The sequence below is a fragment of the Thalassophryne amazonica genome, chromosome 14 (assembly GCF_902500255.1).
Source record: "Thalassophryne amazonica chromosome 14, fThaAma1.1, whole genome shotgun sequence".
Classification (NCBI taxonomy): Eukaryota; Metazoa; Chordata; class Actinopteri; order Batrachoidiformes; family Batrachoididae; genus Thalassophryne; species Thalassophryne amazonica.
The window spans coordinates 95,245,562-95,265,384 of record NC_047116.1 but is presented as its reverse complement, the minus strand read 5'-3'; the positions used below and the strand labels follow the sequence as shown (position 1 = coordinate 95,265,384).

Genomic DNA, 19,823 nt, shown 5'->3' with positions numbered 1-19,823 from the left:
TCTGCGGCGGCTCTGAACCAAACCAAGCGTGAGTGTGATTTTAATCTGTTTTGTGATATGATGGTACATTTCATGAGAGAGCTGTCCAACATTTCACAGTGTGTTACCTCTGGATTACTCTGGGACCTCCGTTGATATTTGCAGTATATGGGACATGGGACAATGCACACTTTAAATTAGAGTGCAGTACTTTGTGGTAGTGTGCGTTTGTGAAGCACTGAGAGAAAAGAGAAACACTACGAGGGCTAAAAGACGCACATCTGCTCACGTGTAAGGTGACATATTGTCCTTGCAGGCATCCATCACTTCAACTCCAGTTTAGGCACAAAGGCCAACGAGCGTTTCAGTCGGATTCACTTTACTGTCACTGGAATTCATCGAAGACTGAGGAAAACTAAATGACCAAACAGGCAGTGACACTCTCACAAACACAGCATTAACTTATGAGAACAAATATGAGAGTGATTGGGACATGTTTGATTAAGATATAATGTAAAATATACATTAAATGGGTTTTCAATGTTAAATTTAAATGGCCACAAAATCTGTCATCTGGATCAGATCCAGATCAAACTTTGTCAGTTGATAAAGGATACCATCCTACATAACACTGTCAAATATGAAAGAAATTCTATCTTCAATCTTTTTTGATAGAGATATGATTTTTTTTTTTTTAATTCATTCAATGTTAAAGGAATGGGAGTTTTGCAATTTTTTTTTTCCTAACTTTGAACTTTGACCTATGTTGAAAATTGAGTCAGTTCTTGCCTATGAGGATATGAATCCTCTGTAAAAGTTTCATAACGTTTATAACAATATATGAAACATTGTGGGTTACAGGCTGTTCACAAACAGACAAACAAACAAACAAACAAACAAACAAGGGGGAAACATTACCTCTTCCCAACTTCGTTGGCAGATGTAATCAGGAAAAAAATTAGGACAACATGGGAAGTTTTAAAAAAAAAAACCTTATGTTTACTTTAACTTCTCCTTCATTACAGACTGTATGAACCCAAGATTTCATTTGCTTAATATCCATCTATTCCTACGCCTGCAACACATTCCAAAAATAAGTTGGAATAGGACAGTATGTTGTAAATATCATCATGAAATTTAGTAATCTGTAAAGGTCTTATGACTAAGAAACAATATACAACAGAGTACATTAAAGGGAAATGGGAGAAAGAGAAATTTCTCAATATCAAATGAAGACTGGTCAGGTATGTGGAATTTTGTATGGAGATGTACAAACTCCCAATTGTGGAGGGAATTTGGTTGGAAGTGTAGTGTTCTTTTTTATCACACCTAGGCAGAAAACACACTTTGCACGAGGGGATAGTGAATGTTGGAGACAGTGTGGGTGTCGGGAGGCAGATCACTGGCATATTTTCTGGGAGTTCCCAGTAATAAAACCATTTTGGATGGAGATCCATAAAACACTAAAAAACATCCTGAACATTGACTTGCCTCTGCATTTTACTTCACTATTTCTGGGAATTGTTGTTTTTCAGTCAAGAAGTGGTATAGTGATCTCAGCCTGTAAAAGCTCTCACTACAAAGTGGCTGCTTCCTGAACCCTCCACAGTACAAGAGTGGATTAATATTGTGAATGATCTTTATGTTATGGAAAGGATTACTTTTTCTTTATGTTTACAGAAGGATGCTTTTATTGAATACTGGAGGAAGTGGGTTAAATATGTGAAACCTATACGAGCGGACTTTGTGGAGGTGACAATCAAAGAACCATATGATGCCATCTTGTCTTAATGTTTTTTTTAACTCAGGTTATTTCTTTTTTGCTTTAAATTTCTGTATCTCTCTTCAAATCTCTTTGATAGGCCGGTAGGCACTTTTTTGTTGTTGTTTTACGATCATTATCTCTCCCATGTTTGTATTTTATGTTTACTGTTTAAAACTGAGGACTACAGAGGAAACTGAACAGATTTCTATCTAAAAACAATGTAAATATTCTCTGTTGTCTAAAAAACAAAATAAAGAATCTCAAAAAAAAAAAAAAAAAAGAAAAAGAAATTTGCTAATCTGTACACTTGAAATCACACCAGAACCTCTTGCTTTTTTAATGTTGTTAAATTTTTAGTCTATTACAGGTATTTGTAATATAACTAGACAGGGTCAGCTGTTTTGAAAAAAAAATGATGGTGTATTTGGCTCATAAACCATATTTCATTTTGTGTGTGGAAACAATTCTGAGTTATTGGTTTCTGTAGGATGTGGCTGGTAAAAGGACTGCATGTTGTGTGGGCCACTGAAGAGGAGGTACTGCTGGCCCACCACCACTAGAGGGCGCCCTGCCTGGAGTGCGGGCTCCAGGCACCGGAGGGCGCTGCCGCCTTACGGGAGCAGCCAGGATGACAGCTGTCACCCATCACTGGAGACAGCTGATCCCAATCAATAAGGAGGTATATCAGCAGGACGGCATCTCCACCTCATTTGCCGAGATATCGCCTTACCAAAGAGGTAACAAACTCAGCCAGTTGTATTATTCTGAGAATTAATACTGTGTTGCTTGTGCTTAGGTCAGCTGAAGACCGTATTGGACGAAGTAGGATAAGTACTCACCTTCCTACATTTCTTGATTGTTGTTGACGAGAGGTGGAGGTGGACTCTCCACTCTCCGTGTTGCTGGGTGCAGCCGCATCCACACCTGACTGTTTCTGTTTCCTGCCAGCAAGTACCGGATCCGACGAGCGCGGAGGCAGTGGCCACCTGGGAATTCGGGACTTGGCGGCTCCAGTATTCCCGGGGTTCGGTGGCAGAGGAAATCGGGTTGGTTCCGGTTCGACTTGGACAGACGTCTCCTATCGTCGAGCCTGCCCACACGACACCGTTGTAATAAGACTCAATCTCCATATTGTAATCGGTTGTATTTGTTGTGCCTTTTTCACAACAGTAAAAACAGTGTTATTTGATTCCTCCATTGTCCGTTCATTTGCGCCCCCTGTTGTGGGTCCGTGTTCCTACACTTTCACAACAGGATATCTCGGCCAACGTCATGGATCCCGAGGGGCGTCAACCGGCTGTTGAACGGCCAATGGAAGAACAGGACGCGCAGGCGTCGCAGGAGGGGTAATCGTGTGAGTTGCAGCGGATCCTCACCGCTTTCACGACTCGATTAGATTTAATGACCGAGCAGAACGTCCTCCTGAACCGCAGGGTGGAGGCTCTCGCCGCGCAGGTGGAAGCGCGCCCTCCGGGCGCCGCTGCGGCTCTCTCTCCCGTAGACCCTGTGCGTAACATTGACGTTCCACTGGTCGTTCAACGACCCCTCCCCACCTTCCCGGAAGCATACATAAGCCCCCCAGAGCCGTACGGAGGCTGTGTGGAGACGTGCGCGGATTTCCTTATGCAGTGTTCGCTCGTCTTCGCACAGCGTCCAGTTATGTACGCGACTGATGCTAGCAAGGTAGCTTATGTAATAAACCCTGCTTCGCAGCGAGGCACGCGCTTGGGCTACAGCGCTCTGGGAGCAAAAGTCACGGCTCCTTCAGACATATGATGGGTTTGTGAGGGAGCTCAGAACCGTGTTCGATCACCCCAATAGAGGAGAAACCGCTTCAACTGTGCTACTGTCGATGAGACAGGGGCGTCGGAGGGCAGCGCCTATGCAGTCGACTTCCGCATCGTGGCTGCGAGGTCCGGCTGGAATAGCGCTGCCCTCCGCGCCGCCTTTGTAAACGGACTGTCATTGGTTCTTAAGGAGCACCTGGTGGCTAAGGACGAACCGCGGGATTTAGATGGCTCATCGATCTTGTCATACGGTTAGACAACCGGTTAGAAGAACGTCGGCGGGAACGAGACGAAGGTGGTGGCCGGGCACGCGCCGTCCCTCTCCCTTCCGGTTCCGACCGCGCTCCGCCTTCCCCACGCTCCACGGCCCCTGCGCTCCGTGGGGCCACAGCTCCCCCTGCTGACGAAGCTATGGACACGAGTAGGGCAACATTTAGGGCACCAGACGCACAGAGGAGACGGGCCCACGGAGCTTGTTTTGTTTGTGGTGCGATAGAGCGCCACATGAGGGACTGCCCCGAGCGGTTCAACTCCAACGCCCTGCCCCTAGAGACTGGGCTAGGGGTGGGCCGAGACATTCACGTGGGACACACCCACATTGCCACACGACTCCCAGTCACGATCCTTTATGAGGACTCAACCCTGAAGGCCCCAGCACTGGTGGACACGGGCTCTGAGGGGAATCTGTTGGACAGCAGATGGGCCAGGGAGATAGGGCTCCCTCTGGTGGCGCTTACCTCGCCGGTACAGGTTCGGGCACTAGATGGCTCCCTACTCCCTCCGATCACGCATAAGACACCACCTGTAACTCTGGTGGTGTCAGGAAATCACCGGGAGGTGATCGAGTTTTTTGTGACTCAGGCCACCTCCCGTGTGGTTTTAGGTTTTCCCTGGATGTTGAAGCACAATCCCCGGATTGATTGGCCGTCCGGGGTAGTGGTTCAGTGGAGCGAGACCTGCCATCGGGTTTGTCTAGGTTCCTCGGTTCCTCCCGGCTCCCAAGCTAAGGAGGAGGTCAGAGTCCCGCCCAATCTGGGGACGGTGCCGGTGGAGTACCACAACCTTGTCGACGTGTTCAGCAAGGATTCTGGCTCTCACTCTTCCCCCCCACCAGTCCGTAATGATTGTGCCATTGATTTGGTTCCGGGCAGTGAGTTCCCGTCCAGTAGGCTGTACAACCTCTCACGGCCTGAGCGCGAATCAATGGAGACCTACATCCGGGACTCGTTAGCTGCCGGGTTGATCCAGAATTCCACCTCCCCGATGGGCGCAGGTTTCTTTTTTGTGGGCAAAAAAGATGGCGGACTCCGTCCATGCATTGATTATAGGGGGTTGAACGAGATCACGGTTCGCAACCGATACCCGTTGCCCCTGTTGGATTCAGTGTTCACACCCCTGCATGGAGCCCAGATTTTCACCAAGCTCGATCTTAGAAATGGGTACCACCTGGTTCGGATCCGGAAGGGAGACGAGTGGAAGACGGCATTTAACACCCCCTTAGGTCACTTTGAGTACCTGGTCATGCCGTTCGGTCTCACAAATGCTCCCGCGACTTTCCAAGCGTTGGTTAACGATGTCTTGCGGGATTTCCTGCACCGGTTCGTCTTCGTATATCTAGACGATATACTCATCTTTTCTCCGGACCCTGAGACCCATGTCCAGCATGTACGTCAGGTCCTGCAGCGGTTGTTGGAGAACCGGCTGTTTGTGAAGGGCGAGAAGTGTGAGTTCCACCGCACGTCTTTGTCCTTCTTGGGGTTCATTATCTCCTCCAACTCCGTCACTCCTGATCCGGCCAAGGTTGCGGCGGTGAGAGACTGGCCCCAACCCACAAGCCGTAGGAAGTTGCAACAGTTCCTAGGCTTTGCTAATTTCTACAGGAGGTTCATCAAGGGCTACAGTCAGGTAGTTAGCCCCCTGACAGCCCTGACCTCACCAAAAGTCCCCTTCACCTGGTCGGATCGTTGCAAAGCCGCGTTCAAGGAGTTGAAACGGCGCTTCTCGTCTGCACCTGTTCTGGTGCAGCCCGATCCTAGTCGCCAGTTAGTGGTTGAAGTGGACGCCTCGGACTCAGGGATAGGAGCCGTGCTGTCTCAGAGCGGGAAGACCGATAAGGTCCTTCACCCGTGTGCCTATTTTTCCCGCAGGTTGACCCCAGCCGAACGGAACTATGACATCGGCAATCGAGAGCTCCTTGCGGTGAAAGAGGCTCTTGAGGAGTGGAGACATCTGTTGGAGGGAACGTCCGTGCCATTCACGGTTTTCACTGACCACCGGAACCTGGAGTATATCAGGACCGCCAAGCGGCTGAATCCCAGGCAAGCCCGCTGGTCACTGTTCTTCGGCCGTTTTGACTTCCGGATCACCTACCGTCCCGGGACCAAAAATCAAAGATCGGATGCTTTGTCCCGGGTACATGAAGATGAGGTCAAAATGGAGTCGTCGGATCCCCCGGATCCCATCATCCCGGAGTCCGCTATCGTGGCCGCCCTCACCTGGGACGTGGAGAAGACCGTCCGGGAGGCCCTGACACGAGACCCGGACCCCGGAACCGGACCGAAGAACAAACTCTACGTCCCACCAGAAGCGAGGGCTGCAGTTCTGGACTTCTGTCACGGTTCGAAGCTCTCCTGTCATCCTGGGGTGCGAAGAACCGTGGCAGTCATCCGGCAGCGCTTCTGGTGGGCGTCCCTGGAGGCCGACGTCCGGGGTTACATCCAGGCCTGTACCACCTGCGCCAGGGGCAAGGCCGACCACCGCAAGACATCGGGATTGCTACAGCCGCTGCCCGTGCCTCATCGCCCCTGGTCTCACATCGGCCTGGATTTTGTCACGGGTCTCCCGCCGTCCCAGGGAAACACCGTCATCCTCACGATAGTGGACCGATTCTCCAAGGCGGCCCACTTTCAACGGCCCAGGAGACAGCGGACCTCCTAGTCCACCACGTCGTCCGTCTGCATGGGATACCATCAGACATCGTCTCCGATCGCGGTCCCCAGTTCTCCTCGCATGTTTGGAGGAGCTTTTGCCGGGAACTGGGGGCCACGGTCAGTCTCTCGTCCGGGTATCACCCCCAGACCAACGGACAAGCAGAACGGGCCAACCAGGAGATGGAGCAGACCCTTCGCTGTGTGACAGCCGCGCACCCGACGGCCTGGAGTACCCACCTGGCCTGGATCGAGTACGCCCACAACAGCCAAGTGTCATCAGCCACCGGCCTCTCTCCTTTCGAGGTGTGCTTGGGGTATCAACCCCCGTTGTTTCCGGTGGTTGAGGGGGAGGTCGGTGTGCCCTCGGTCCAGGCCCACCTACGGAAGTGCCGTCGGGTGTGGCGTACCGCTCGTTCTGCTTTGTTAAGGGCCCGGACGAGGGCGAAGAACCATGCAGACCGGCGGCGGGCCCCGGCTCCCACGTATCGTCCTGGGCAGGAAGTGTGGTTGTCCACCAAGGACATTCCCCTTCAAGTGGACTCCCCAAAACTGCAAGAACGATACATCGGCCCGTATAAGATACTCAAGGTCATCAATCCCGCCGCAGTGAGGCTCCAGCTTCCGGCCTCACTGCGGATTCATCCAGTATTCCACGTCTCCAGGATTAAACCCCATCACACCTCACCCCTCTGCACTCCGGGTCCGGCGCCACCTCCTGCCCGGATCATCGACGGAGAGCCGGCTTGGACCGTGCGCCGGCTCCTCGACGTCCGACGGATGGGCCGGGGTTTTCAGTATCTGGTGGACTGGGAGGGGTACGGCCCCGAAGAACGCTCCTGGGTGAAGAAGGGCTTCATCCTGGACCCGGCCCTCCTGGCCGACTTCTACCGTCGCCACCCTGACAAACCCGGTCGTGCGCCAGGAGGCGCCCGTTGAGGGGGGGGTCCTGTTGTGTGGGCCGCTGAAGAGGAGGTACTGCTGGCCCACCACCACTAGAGGGCGCCCTGCCTGGAGTGCGGGCTCCAGGCACCGGAGGGCGCTGCCGCCTTACGGGAGCAGCCAGGATGACAGCTGTCACCCATCACTGGAGACAGCTGATCCCAATCAATAAGGAGGTATATCAGCAGGACGGCATCTCCACCTCATTTGCCGAGATATCGCCTTACCAAAGAGGTAACGAACTCAGCCAGTTGTATTATTCTGAGAATTAATACTGTGTTGCTTGTGCTTAGGTCAGCTGAAGACCGTATTGGACGAAGTAGGATAAGTACTCACCTTCCTACATTTCTTGATTGTTGTTGACGAGAGGTGGAGGTGGACTCTCCACTCTCCGTGTTGCTGGGTGCAGCCGCATCCACACCTGACTGTTTCTGTTTCCTGCCAGCAGTACCGGATCCGACGAGCGGAGGCAGTGGCCACCTGGGAATTCGGGACTTGGCGGCTCCAGTATTCCCGGGGTTCGGTGGCAGAGGAAATCGGGTTGGTTCCGGTTCGACTTGGACAGACGTCTCCTATCGTCGAGCCTGCCCACACGACACCGTTGTAATAAGACTCAATCTCCATATTGTAATCGGTTGTATTTGTTGTGCCTTTTTCACAACAGTAAAAACAGTGTTATTTGATTCCTCCATTGTCCGTTCATTTGCGCCCCCTGTTGTGGGTCCGTGTTCCTACACTTTCACAACACTGCATTTATTTTGAGCATATCCATCTGCATCAGAAGCTCAAAGCGCTTTACAATGATGCTTCAAATTCACCCATTCACACAGACACACACTCACTACACACCAGGAGCAACTCGGGGTTTTAAGGACTTTGCCCAATGGCCCTTAGTGATTTTCCGGTCAGGCTGGGATTTGAACCAAGGATCCTCTGGTCACGTGCCCAACGCTTAACCACTAGACCAGCACCTTCCTTAGTAGAGAATCTATGCAGACTACAACTTTTTATAATTGCATCACTAGTTCATGGTGGAGTGGAACAGAAAAGCACTTTCTTAAAAAGAAATTTCAGCTACAGTTTGATAGAAAGCACATACACTCACCGGCCACCTTATTAGGTACACCTTGCAAGTACAAGGATGGACCTCTTTTGCCTTCAGAACTGTCTTAATTCTTCATGGCATAGATTCAACAAGGTGTTGGAAACATTCCACAGAGATGTTGGTCCATATGGACATGATGGCATCACACAGTCGCCCATTCAACCAGTCTGCCCGTTCACCTCTGACATCAACAAGACATTTTTGTTCACACAACTGCCGCTCACTGGATAGTGAGATAGAAGCTTCTGGACGAAAGAGTGAGCGTCAACACTGGGCATGGTCAGTCGTCCCCGGGTCCACCATCCCATCAGGGAATCCATCAAGAGACAGTCTTCCTGTCCACTGAGGGTTCGCCACGACGATGATTAAACACCCTGCTTAAAGTGAAATATATGAAGTAGTAGCTGTGTATGAGAGTAGGCTGAAAAGTTCTAAGGCTCACTATAATGCATTAACTGCATTATAGTGAGCCTTAGAACTTTTCAGCCTACTCTCGTATAGTAAAGTACACACACACACACACACAGCTGTATTCTGCCCATAATGAGGCTGATGTATTTATCTGTGTCTTTGTTGCAGGCGTGCACTACCGTAAGTCCTGCGCCTCGTCTGGAGCGTGTCTCATCGCCTCTTCTGGCTACCAGCAGTTTTGCACCGGCAAGCTGAACTCGGTGTGTATCACCTGCTGTAACACGCCGCTCTGTAACGGACCACGCCAAAAGAAGAGGCCTGCACTGTCCACCGCTAGCACCCTGACCACACCACAGCTCCACCTCTTTCCTCTGTCCACCGTCCTGCTGATGTGGTCGACCCTGTGCTGACAGACCGCCACACCCTCAGTCAAATTGTCAAAAATGTCAAAAGCATAGAGTAGAACTGTCTTTGTAGAGACAGTGAAGGACTCATCTTTTCAAACTCATATTCTTTAAGGCACGACAAACGTTTGGACATTTATCTTCATGATGTTTTGCAGTAGGTTGCCTGTGAAGGTCAGAAGGTCAGAGAAGGAATTTGAACTTTGCGTCGTATCACAAACTGGAAGATGAAACGTCCTCAAGCTGCTGAGCTGGACACCAGAAGAAAAAACAAAGATTTGATATTTCCACGTCAGATTGCTGCATGTTTGAAATCTGTATTCTGTGAAATGGTGAGAGATGGTGAATGAGAACTCTTCAGGAACCAGAACCCACTCGGGCTGTGGTGCAGCTTTTTAAATGTTTAAGCTGCAGAAGAAGACATCCATCCATGACGGCAGGTCAGGAGCGAGGACAAACACAGCGTCTCTGCAGATGTGGTGTCATCGTTATTTCAGGCCAAACAATGCCTTATGAAGCATTTGCTATTTTTTCAGTGGCCACTAGATGGGAGTGTGTATTTAAAAAAGTGTACTGTGATTTGAATTCTTTTTATGAATCGACACTGTCATCTAATGGTCTAAGAAAAACACCACTTGCTTCATGGGCCTCACATGTCCATCACTTTCAGCGGTGGGTGTGATTCAGGACATCAGCCAACAGCCCACAGTGAAGCCAACTTTTTCTTCTGTTTGTTACCTTTTCTGCTAACTCTGAAAATCATCAGCAGACCAATTTGCTTCCACTAAATTCTGCTAACTTTAAATCACATTACTTTTTTTAAAATAAAGTTTAACAGTCAAAAACATTTGTCAACCCTAAAATCATACATGTTCATAGTCATGGGAAATTGGGATGTCACAACAGGAAAAAGGAAAAGCTGGAAAAGCAGATGTGACCGCACCTCCTGCCAGATGACAAAATACAATACATAATAAAATATATTGATAAGCATATTAAAACCTTTAAAATTGTTTCTCTGTTATTAATTACGCAAAAATGTAAGAATGTTGGAAGTTTTTAGACTAATTAACAATTCTGAAGAAGTATTGTATGAAACCTGCAGCCTACAATGAAATCTGGTTTAGTTTTTTTTCTTATATCCACTGATTTATTGATGCTGATAGTGTGTGTGTGTGTGTGTGTGTGTGTGTGTGTGTGTGTGTGTGTGTGTGTGTGTGTGTGTGTGTGTGTGTGTGTGTGTGTGTGTGTGTGTGTGTGTGTGTGTGTGTGTGTGTGTGTGTGTGTGTGTGTGTGTGTGTGTGTGTGCCCAATGTCCACACTGTGTCACAGAAAAGGGGGTTTAAATAAAACATAGTATATTTTGTACCATTTAAATTAGAGCCTGACTGATATATCAGTTGTCCCCTAATTTCGGCCAATGTGAGTCTTTCACCAACATATCGGTATCACCATTATTTTTGGCGATATGAAACATTTTATTTTACTAAGTAAACAATGCAGAAAAAACAGTCTGGCTGTTGAAAATGGTGTCATTACACAGTTTCTCCAGCAGTGAGCACTCACACTGTATCATTCACTATTCTATCTAGCATGGCTAGGACCCCATCACCCCTTGGTCACATTGTTTTCAAGACACAGAAACAAAGTGACCAAGTGCCAGTCATTTTTCAATCAGAGTGGGTATTTTACAGCGGAAGGAGACAAGTGGTCACTAATATAATTTAATGCAAATGCCAAGCGATGCAACACAGTAATGTCCAATCAGAGTGAAGGCAGCGTGATGTACGTTGGTTGGTTTTATGTTACATTTATAGTTATTTGTAATAAAGCGCATCTTTCAACTGTAAAACCTCAAGCCTCATTTGTCATTTGTCATAAGGGTTAGATAATGAAATGTATGAAATCACTGACATTTTTTTATGTGTATATTGGCAGGTAAATAGGTATCATAAATGATTAACTCATTAATACCTGAATCGTCTCAGAATGCATATCAGTCGGGCTCTAATTTAAATATTGTGTTTAGCTTTTTTTTTGGATGTGTTCTTGTCAGCTTAGTGGGACACCCCACAACAGCACCCCTTAACTTGAATCCTCTTCCCACAGTCACGTACCACATGTTTGTTCTTGATGGAGTTTTACACTAATCCAATAAGTATAATCAACACATTGCGCAAACGCAACAAATATGACCTTGAGGAGGTGGAGGAGTGGGCGGTAAAGCCAGAGTAATTGATTAATTAGATTATTAAAATATGACCTCGAGGAGGTGGAGGAGTGGGCGGTAAAGCCAGAGTAATTGATTAATTAGATTATTCAAATATGACCTCGAGGAGGTGGAGGAGTGGGCGGTAAAGCCAGAGTAATTGATTAATTAGATTATTCAAATATGACCTCGAGGAGGTGGAGGAGTGGGCGGTAAAGCCAGAGTAATTGATTAATTAGATTATTCAATATGACCTCGAGGAGGTGGAGGAGTGGGCGGTAAAGCCAGAGTAATTGATTAATTAGATTATTCAAATATGACCTCGAGGAGGTGGAGGAGTGGGCGGTAAAGCCATAGTAATTGATTAATTAGATTATTAAAATATGACCTCGAGGAGGTGGAGGAGTGGGCGGTAAAGCCATAGTAATTGATTAATTAGATTATTAAAATATGACCTCGAGGAGGTGGAGGAGTGGGCGGTAAAGCCATAGAAATTGATTAATTAGATTATTAAAATATGACCTCGAGGAGGTGGAGGAGTGGGCGGTAAAGCCATAGTAATTGATTAATTAGATTATTAAAATATGACCTCGAGGAGGTGGAGGAGTGGGCGGTAAAGCCATAGTAATTGATTAATTAGATTATTAAAATATGACCTCGAGGAGGTGGAGGAGTGGGCGGTAAAGCCATAGTAATTGATTAATTAGATTATTAAAATATGACCTCGAGGAGGTGGAGGAGTGGGCGGTAAAGCCATAGTAATTGATTAATTAGATTATTAAAATATGACCTCGAGGAGGTGGAGGAGTGGGCGGTAAAGCCATAGTAATTGATTAATTAGATTATTAAAATATGACCTCGAGGAGGTGGAGGAGTGGGCGGTAAAGCCATAGTAATTGATTAATTAGATTATTAAAATATGACCTCGAGGAGGTGGAGGAGTGGGCGGTAAAGCCATAGTAATTGATTAATTAGATTATTAAAATATGACCTCGAGGAGGTGGAGGAGTGGGCGGTAAAGCCATAGTAATTGATTAATTAGATTATTAAAATATGACCTCGAGGAGGTGGAGGAGTGGGCGGTAAAGCCATAGTAATTGATTAATTAGATTATTAAAATATGACCTCGAGGAGGTGGAGGAGTGGGCGGTAAAGCCATAGTAATTGATTAATTAGATTATTAAAATATGACCTCGAGGAGGTGGAGGAGTGGGCGGTAAAGCCATAGTAATTGATTAATTAGATTATTAAAATATGACCTCGAGGAGGTGGAGGAGTGGGCGGTAAAGCCAGAGTAATTGATTAATTAGATTATTAAAATATGACCTCGAGGAGGTGGAGGAGTGGGCGGTAAAGCCAGAGTAATTGATTAATTCGATTATTAAAATATGACCTCGAGGAGGTGGAGGAGTGGGCGGTAAAGCCAGAGTAATTGATTAATTAGATTATTAAAATATGACCTCGAGGAGGTGGAGGACGTGGGCGGTAAAGCCAGAGTAATTGATTAATTAGATTATTAAAATATGACCCTCGAGGAGGTGGAGGAGTGGGCGGTAAAGCCAGAGTAATTGATTAATTAGATTATTAAAATATGACCTCGAGGAGGTGGAGGAGTGGGCGGTAAAGCCAGAGTAATTGATTAATTAGATTATTAAAATATGACCTCGAGGAGGTGGAGGAGTGGGCGGTAAAGCCAGAGTAATTGATTAATTAGATTATTAAAATATGACCTCGAGGAGGTGGAGGAGTGGGCGGTAAAGCCAGAGTAATTGATTAATTAGATTATTAAAATATGACCTCGAGGAGGTGGAGGAGTGGGCGGTAAAGCCAGAGTAATTGATTAATTCGATTATTAAAATATGACCTCGAGGAGGTGGAGGAGTGGGCGGTAAAGCCAGAGTAATTGATTAATTCGATTATTAAAATATGACCTCGAGGAGGTGGAGGAGTGGGCGGTAAAGCCATAGTAATTGATTAATTAGACTATTAAAATATGACCTCGAGGAGGTGGAGGAGTGGGCGGTAAAGCCAGAGTAATTGATTAATTCGATTATTAAAATATGACCTCGAGGAGGTGGAGGAGTGGGCGGTAAAGCCAGAGTAATTGATTAATTAGACTATTAAAATATGACCTCGAGGAGGTGGAGGAGTGGGCGGTAAAGCCAGAGTAATTGATTAATTAGACTATTAAAATATGACCTCGAGGAGGTGGAGGAGGTGGGCGGTAAAGCCAGAGTAATTGATTAATTAGATTATTAAAATATGACCTCGAGGAGGTGGAGGAGTGGGCGGTAAAGCCAGAGTAATTGATTAATTAGACTATTAAAATATGACCTCGAGGAGGTGGAGGAGTGGGGCGGTTAAAGCCAGAGTAATTGATTAATTAGATTATTAAATATGACCTCGAGGAGGTGGAGGAGTGGGCGGTAAAGCCAGAGTAATTGATTAATTAGACTATTAAAATATGACCTCGAGGAGGTGGAGGAGTGGGCGGTTAAAGCCAGAGTAATTGATTAATTAGATTATTAAAATATGACCTCGAGGAGGTGGAGGAGTGGGCGGTAAAGCCAGAGTAATTGATTAATTAGATTATTAAAATATGACCTCGAGGAGGTGGAGGAGTGGGCGGTAAAGCCAGAGTAATTGATTAATTAGATTATTAAAATATGACCTCGAGGAGGTGGAGGAGTGGGCGGTAAAGCCAGAGTAATTGATTAATTAGATTATTAAAATATGACCTCGAGGAGGTGGAGGAGGGGGGCGGTAAAGCCAGAGTAATTGATTAATTAGACTATTAAATATGACCTCGCGGAGGTGGAGGAGTGGGCGGTAAAGCCAGAGTAATTGATTAATTAGACTATTAAAATATGACCTCGAGGAGGTGGAGGAGTGGGCGGTAAAGCCAGAGTAATTGATTAATTAGACTATTAAAATATGACCTCGAGGAGGTGGAGGAGTGGGCGGTAAAGCCAGAGTAATTGATTAATTAGATTATTAAAATATGACCTCGAGGAGGTGGAGGAGTGGGCGGTAAAGCCAGAGTAATTGATTAATTAGATTATTAAAATATGACCTCGAGGAGGTGGAGGAGTGGGCGGTAAAGCCAGAGTAATTGATTAATTAGATTATTAAAATATGACCTCGAGGAGGTGGAGGAGTGGGCGGTAAAGCCAGAGTAATTGATTAATTAGATTATTAAAATATGACCTCGAGGAGGTGGAGGAGTGGGCGGTAAAGCCAGAGTAATTGATTAATTAGATTATTAAAATATGACCTCGAGGAGGTGGAGGAGTGGGCGGTAAAGCCAGAGTAATTGATTAATTAGATTATTAAAATATGACCTCGAGGAGGTGGAGGAGTGGGCGGTAAAGCCATAGTAATTGATTAATTAGACTATTAAAATATGACCTCGAGGAGGTGGAGGAGTGGGCGGTAAAGCCAGAGTAATTGATTAATTCGATTATTAAAATATGACCTCGAGGAGGTGGAGGAGTGGGCGGTAAAGCCAGAGTAATTGATTAATTAGACTATTAAAATATGACCTCGAGGAGGTGGAGGAGTGGGCGGTAAAGCCATAGTAATTGATTAATTAGACTATTAAAATATGACCTCGAGGAGGTGGAGGAAGTGGGCGGTAAAGCCATAGTAATTGATTAATTAGATTATTAAAATATGACCTCGAGGAGGTGGAGGAGTGGGCGGTAAAGCCAGAGTAATTGATTAATTAGATTATTAAAATATGACCTCGAGGAGGTGGAGGAGTGGGCGGTAAAGCCAGAGTAATTGATTAATTAGATTATTAAAATATGACCTCGAGGAGGTGGAGGAGTGGGCGGTAAAGCCAGAGTAATTGATTAATTAGACTATTAAAATATGACCTCGAGGAGGTGGAGGAGTGGGCGGTAAAGCCAGAGTAATTGATTAATTAGATTATTAAAATATGACCTCGAGGAGGTGGAGGAGTGGGCGGTAAAGCCAGAGTAATTGATTAATTAGATTATTAAAATATGACCTCGAGGAGGTGGAGGAGTGGGCGGTAAAGCCAGAGTAATTGATTAATTAGACTATTAAAATATGACCTCGAGGAGGTGGAGGAGTGGGCGGTAAAGCCATAGTAATTGATTAATTAGACTATTAAAATATGACCTCGAGGAGGTGGAGGAGTGGGCGGTAAAGCCAGAGTAATTGATTAATTAGATTATTAAAATATGACCTCGAGGAGGTGGAGGAGTGGGCGGTAAAGCCAGAGTAATTGATTAATTAGACTATTAAATATGACCTCGAGGAGGTGGAGGAGTGGGCGGTAAAGCCAGAGTAATTGATTAATTAGATTATTAAAGTATGACCTCGAGGAGGTGGAGGAGTGGGCGGTAAAGCCATAGTAATTGATTAATTAGACTATTAAAATATGACCTCGAGGAGGTGGAGGAGTGGGCGGTAAAGCCAGAGTAATTGATTAATTCGATTATTAAATATGACCTCGAGGAGGTGGAGGAGTGGGCGGTAAAGCCAGAGTAATTGATTAATTCGATTATTAAAATATGACCTCGAGGAGGTGGAGGAGTGGGCGGTAAAGCCAGAGTAATTGATTAATTAGACTATTAAAATATGACCTCGAGGAGGTGGAGGAGTGGGCGGTAAAGCCAGAGTAATTGATTAATTAGACTATTAAAATATGACCTCGAGGAGGTGGAGGATGGGGCGGTAAAGCCATAGTAATTGATTAATTAGATTATTAAAATATGACCTCGAGGAGGTGGAGGAGTGGGCGGTAAAGCCAGAGTAATTGATTAATTCGATTATTAAAATATGACCTCGAGGAGGTGGAGGAGTGGGCGGTAAAGCCAGAGTAATTGATTAATTCGATTATTAAAATATGACCTCGAGGAGGTGGAGGAGTGGGCGGTAAAGCCAGAGTAATTGATTAATTCGATTATTAAAATATGACCTCGAGGAGGTGGAGGAGTGGGCGGTAAAGCCAGAGTAATTGATTAATTCGATTATTAAAATATGACCTCGAGGAGGTGGAGGAGTGGGCGGTAAAGCCAGAGTAATTGATTAATTAGACTATTAAAATATGACCTCGAGGAGGTGGAGGAGTGGGCGGTAAAGCCATAGTAATTGATTAATTAGACTATTAAAATATGACCTCGAGGAGGTGGAGGAGTGGGCGGTAAAGCCATAGTAATTGATTAATTAGATTATTAAAATATGACCTCGAGGAGGTGGAGGAGTGGGCGGTAAAGCCAGAGTAATTGATTAATTAGATTATTAAAATATGACCTCGAGGAGGTGGAGGAGTGGGCGGTAAAGCCAGAGTAATTGATTAATTAGATTATTAAAATATGACCTCGAGGAGGTGGAGGAGTGGGCGGTAAAGCCAGAGTAATTGATTAATTAGATTATTAAAATATGACCTCGAGGAGGTGGAGGAGTGGGCGGTAAAGCCAGAGTAATTGATTAATTAGATTATTAAAATATGACCTCGAGGAGGTGGAGGAGTGGGCGGTAAAGCCATAGTAATTGATTAATTAGATTATTAAAATATGACCTCGAGGAGGTGGAGGAGTGGGCGGTAAAGCCAGAGTAATTGATTAATTAGATTATTAAAATATGACCTCGAGGAGGTGGAGGAGTGGGCGGTAAAGCCAGAGTAATTGATTAATTAGATTATTAAAATATGACCTCGAGGAGGTGGAGGAGTGGGCGGTAAAGCCATAGTAATTGATTAATTAGACTATTAAAATATGACCTCGAGGAGGTGGAGGAGTGGGCGGTAAAGCCAGAGTAATTGATTAATTAGATTATTAAAATTACTTTTCTTGTGTGTTTTTATTTAGTGTTTCTTATTCATTTAATACTTTCTGTACTGTGAATAAAATAAAATGTATGTTGAATGGAATTTACAGTTTAATTTTATTTAATTATATCTGATCTTGGCATGCTGAACCTTTTCGGGAACCTCTGTGTTTGAGTTACAACCCAGCGGGAAAAACAGTGTTGATCCGGTGCTGATCCATGTTCGAAAAGACATTGGATTTGAAAATTGGATCCATATAGAAATCCTAACATGGGATCAACATCGATATTCACGTTATAGATATTCAATATAATATTCAATTTATTACAATAAATGTTAGAATCAATGAGTAACAGATCTGCTGCTATGTGTAAATCAATAAATACAGTTCCTGTGGGTTTCTGACAAATTAAAAATAGGTCAAAATACATGTGAGGAACATAACCACATTTTGACATCGCATTGATGTCATATTCACACATTACAACATTGATTACAAGATTGATGATGGAGCGATGTTGATTGATTGGCATAAAAATGTAGTACAACCATACTCGGACTGATAATCTGTGATTTTGGGCATTTGCCCGATGGGCCGCTGCACGTTTTCACGTGCGTGGGCCGGCCCTTCCATATTTATAGAGATTATGGAAATACAGTGTTCTTGAACCGCGCGGTGCTGTCAACACGAGGAAAGTCGGTGATCGGTGAAGCTACAGCATTTAATCAGCGCAGCTGCAGAACCACGTCCTGCATTTGTGTCAAAATAAAAGTTCTGCACTGTTTCATACATGGCGCAGTCTTATTCTAGATTTCAGTTTTGTTTCCGTTTGATCACACAACGGTGACTTACATCGACCAAAATGATTGACATGACCAACAGCCAATGACAATTGGAGAAGCATATATGTGGCCAATCAGATTGCAGGAAGAGCAGGCGGCCGCTCCCGCCCCTGCAGTGTTGCCAGATGTACGATAATTTGTACGATAGTTTTACCCTCTGTACGATGTACGATCAATAATGGGAAAAAATCCAAAATGTACGATAATTTCAGTTGGTTGACCAAACACGCATCTCTCTCTGACACCCAAGAATCATTTTGAAGGTGTTGCACTCAGGCGGCATCAAAGACACAACACACACAGGGCTGCTGCTGGCTTTGGGCGCCCGGGACAACGTCATTTGAAAGCCCGCCCCCTCTCATACAGAGTAATGAGTTCCATCCAATCACTGCCGTGACAGGAAGATTCCCCAACCAACACCTTTTTTTTCGAAACTTTATTTCAACAAATGCAATAACAAACGAAGAAAACACAAGAGCAAAGAGATATACAAGAAAAATAAAAAAAGTTCAAGTTCCTTATGGAGGTGTCAACATTTTTTCTGTGTTCAACAAAATCTGCACAAGTGGCATCGGATGACGACAGCGACCTCGAGGTTGAATTTGACTCTTTCTAGTCTGGTAATTAACACGTTTGTGTCCCTTCACAGAAAAAAAAATCTTTGTAGTAGTGCGTTCTAGTTTCCCCATTACTATAATTACTGTTTAAAAATGTGACATAAAATTCTTTGGAAATTAAAAAAAAAAAACCCGCTAAAACGTTGTATGCGTTTTGTTTGTGTACGATCATTTCTCCCAAAATACGATAATTTTGAGGTTTTGGTACGATAGTTTCATATTTCATATCTGGCAACACTGCGCCCCTGTGAATGGACTGAGGCCTCGGCGCCTGGACTTCTCTGCGCTTCGCGCGCTCCCTGCTGCTCGGATTTATTCCTGAATGTTGCTCCTGGTGTGGAAACGAGGGTGAAAATTTAAGATAAAACGAATGAGTGATTTTTTTTTTGTTTGTTTGTTTGTTTTAGGGGTCAAAGCTGTGATCTTTATTAGGACAGCAGACCAGTTAGAATGGTAATAGGGGAGGCCGGGGCTGTTTGTAACAGTGTTCAAAGCTGCAGCCATGCTGGCATTTTGATTTCACTTTACACGTTATGAGGATCAGTTCACAGAAGTGAAATATTGTTTGTAGTATTCCACACTCTAAAACAAATTATTTGCTCAGTTTCAAAACAAAACAAAACCCTAAAATAGTAATTTGCATGTCAGCAACTCAGCCACTGAGTTCACACAAGACACTTATAGTCAGACAAACCCAAGTTTAGCAACACATTTAATTAAGTGGTTTTGTATACTTAATTTGCTTTGTCCTCTACACTGTTAATTAATTTTAACCAATTTAATTTAAAGGTTTTGGTGTTATTAGTTAGTCAAATTATTCAATTTAAGTTTTTCAAGCTTCTTTTTTGCCTCTATTCCACTCAGTAATGTTCATGCAAAATATTACCTTAATTTTCTCTGTCTCACTCACTCACTCACACACACACATACTTTGGAGACACAAAAGCTTTTTTCCACCTGTGTGCTTTTGCTTCCATTTTGTACTATGATCAAGGTGAAATGACAGTGAAAGTGTGTGTTCATGGTGTTTAGGT

At 45.0% G+C, this 19,823-nt stretch overlaps 1 protein-coding gene across 1 annotated transcript in view; it reads left to right on the top strand.

Annotated features, from left to right (window-relative positions):
• LOC117525059 (ly6/PLAUR domain-containing protein 1-like) overlaps window positions 1-9,804 on the top strand; it is a 40,491-nt gene extending 30,687 nt beyond the window's left edge. The window contains 1 exon segment of the mRNA XM_034186900.1: window positions 9,085-9,804. Within this exon segment, the coding sequence (XP_034042791.1) occupies window positions 9,085-9,326 (242 nt within the window). The 3' untranslated portion in view covers window positions 9,327-9,804.
• Window positions 9,805-19,823: the final 10,019 nt, after the last annotated feature.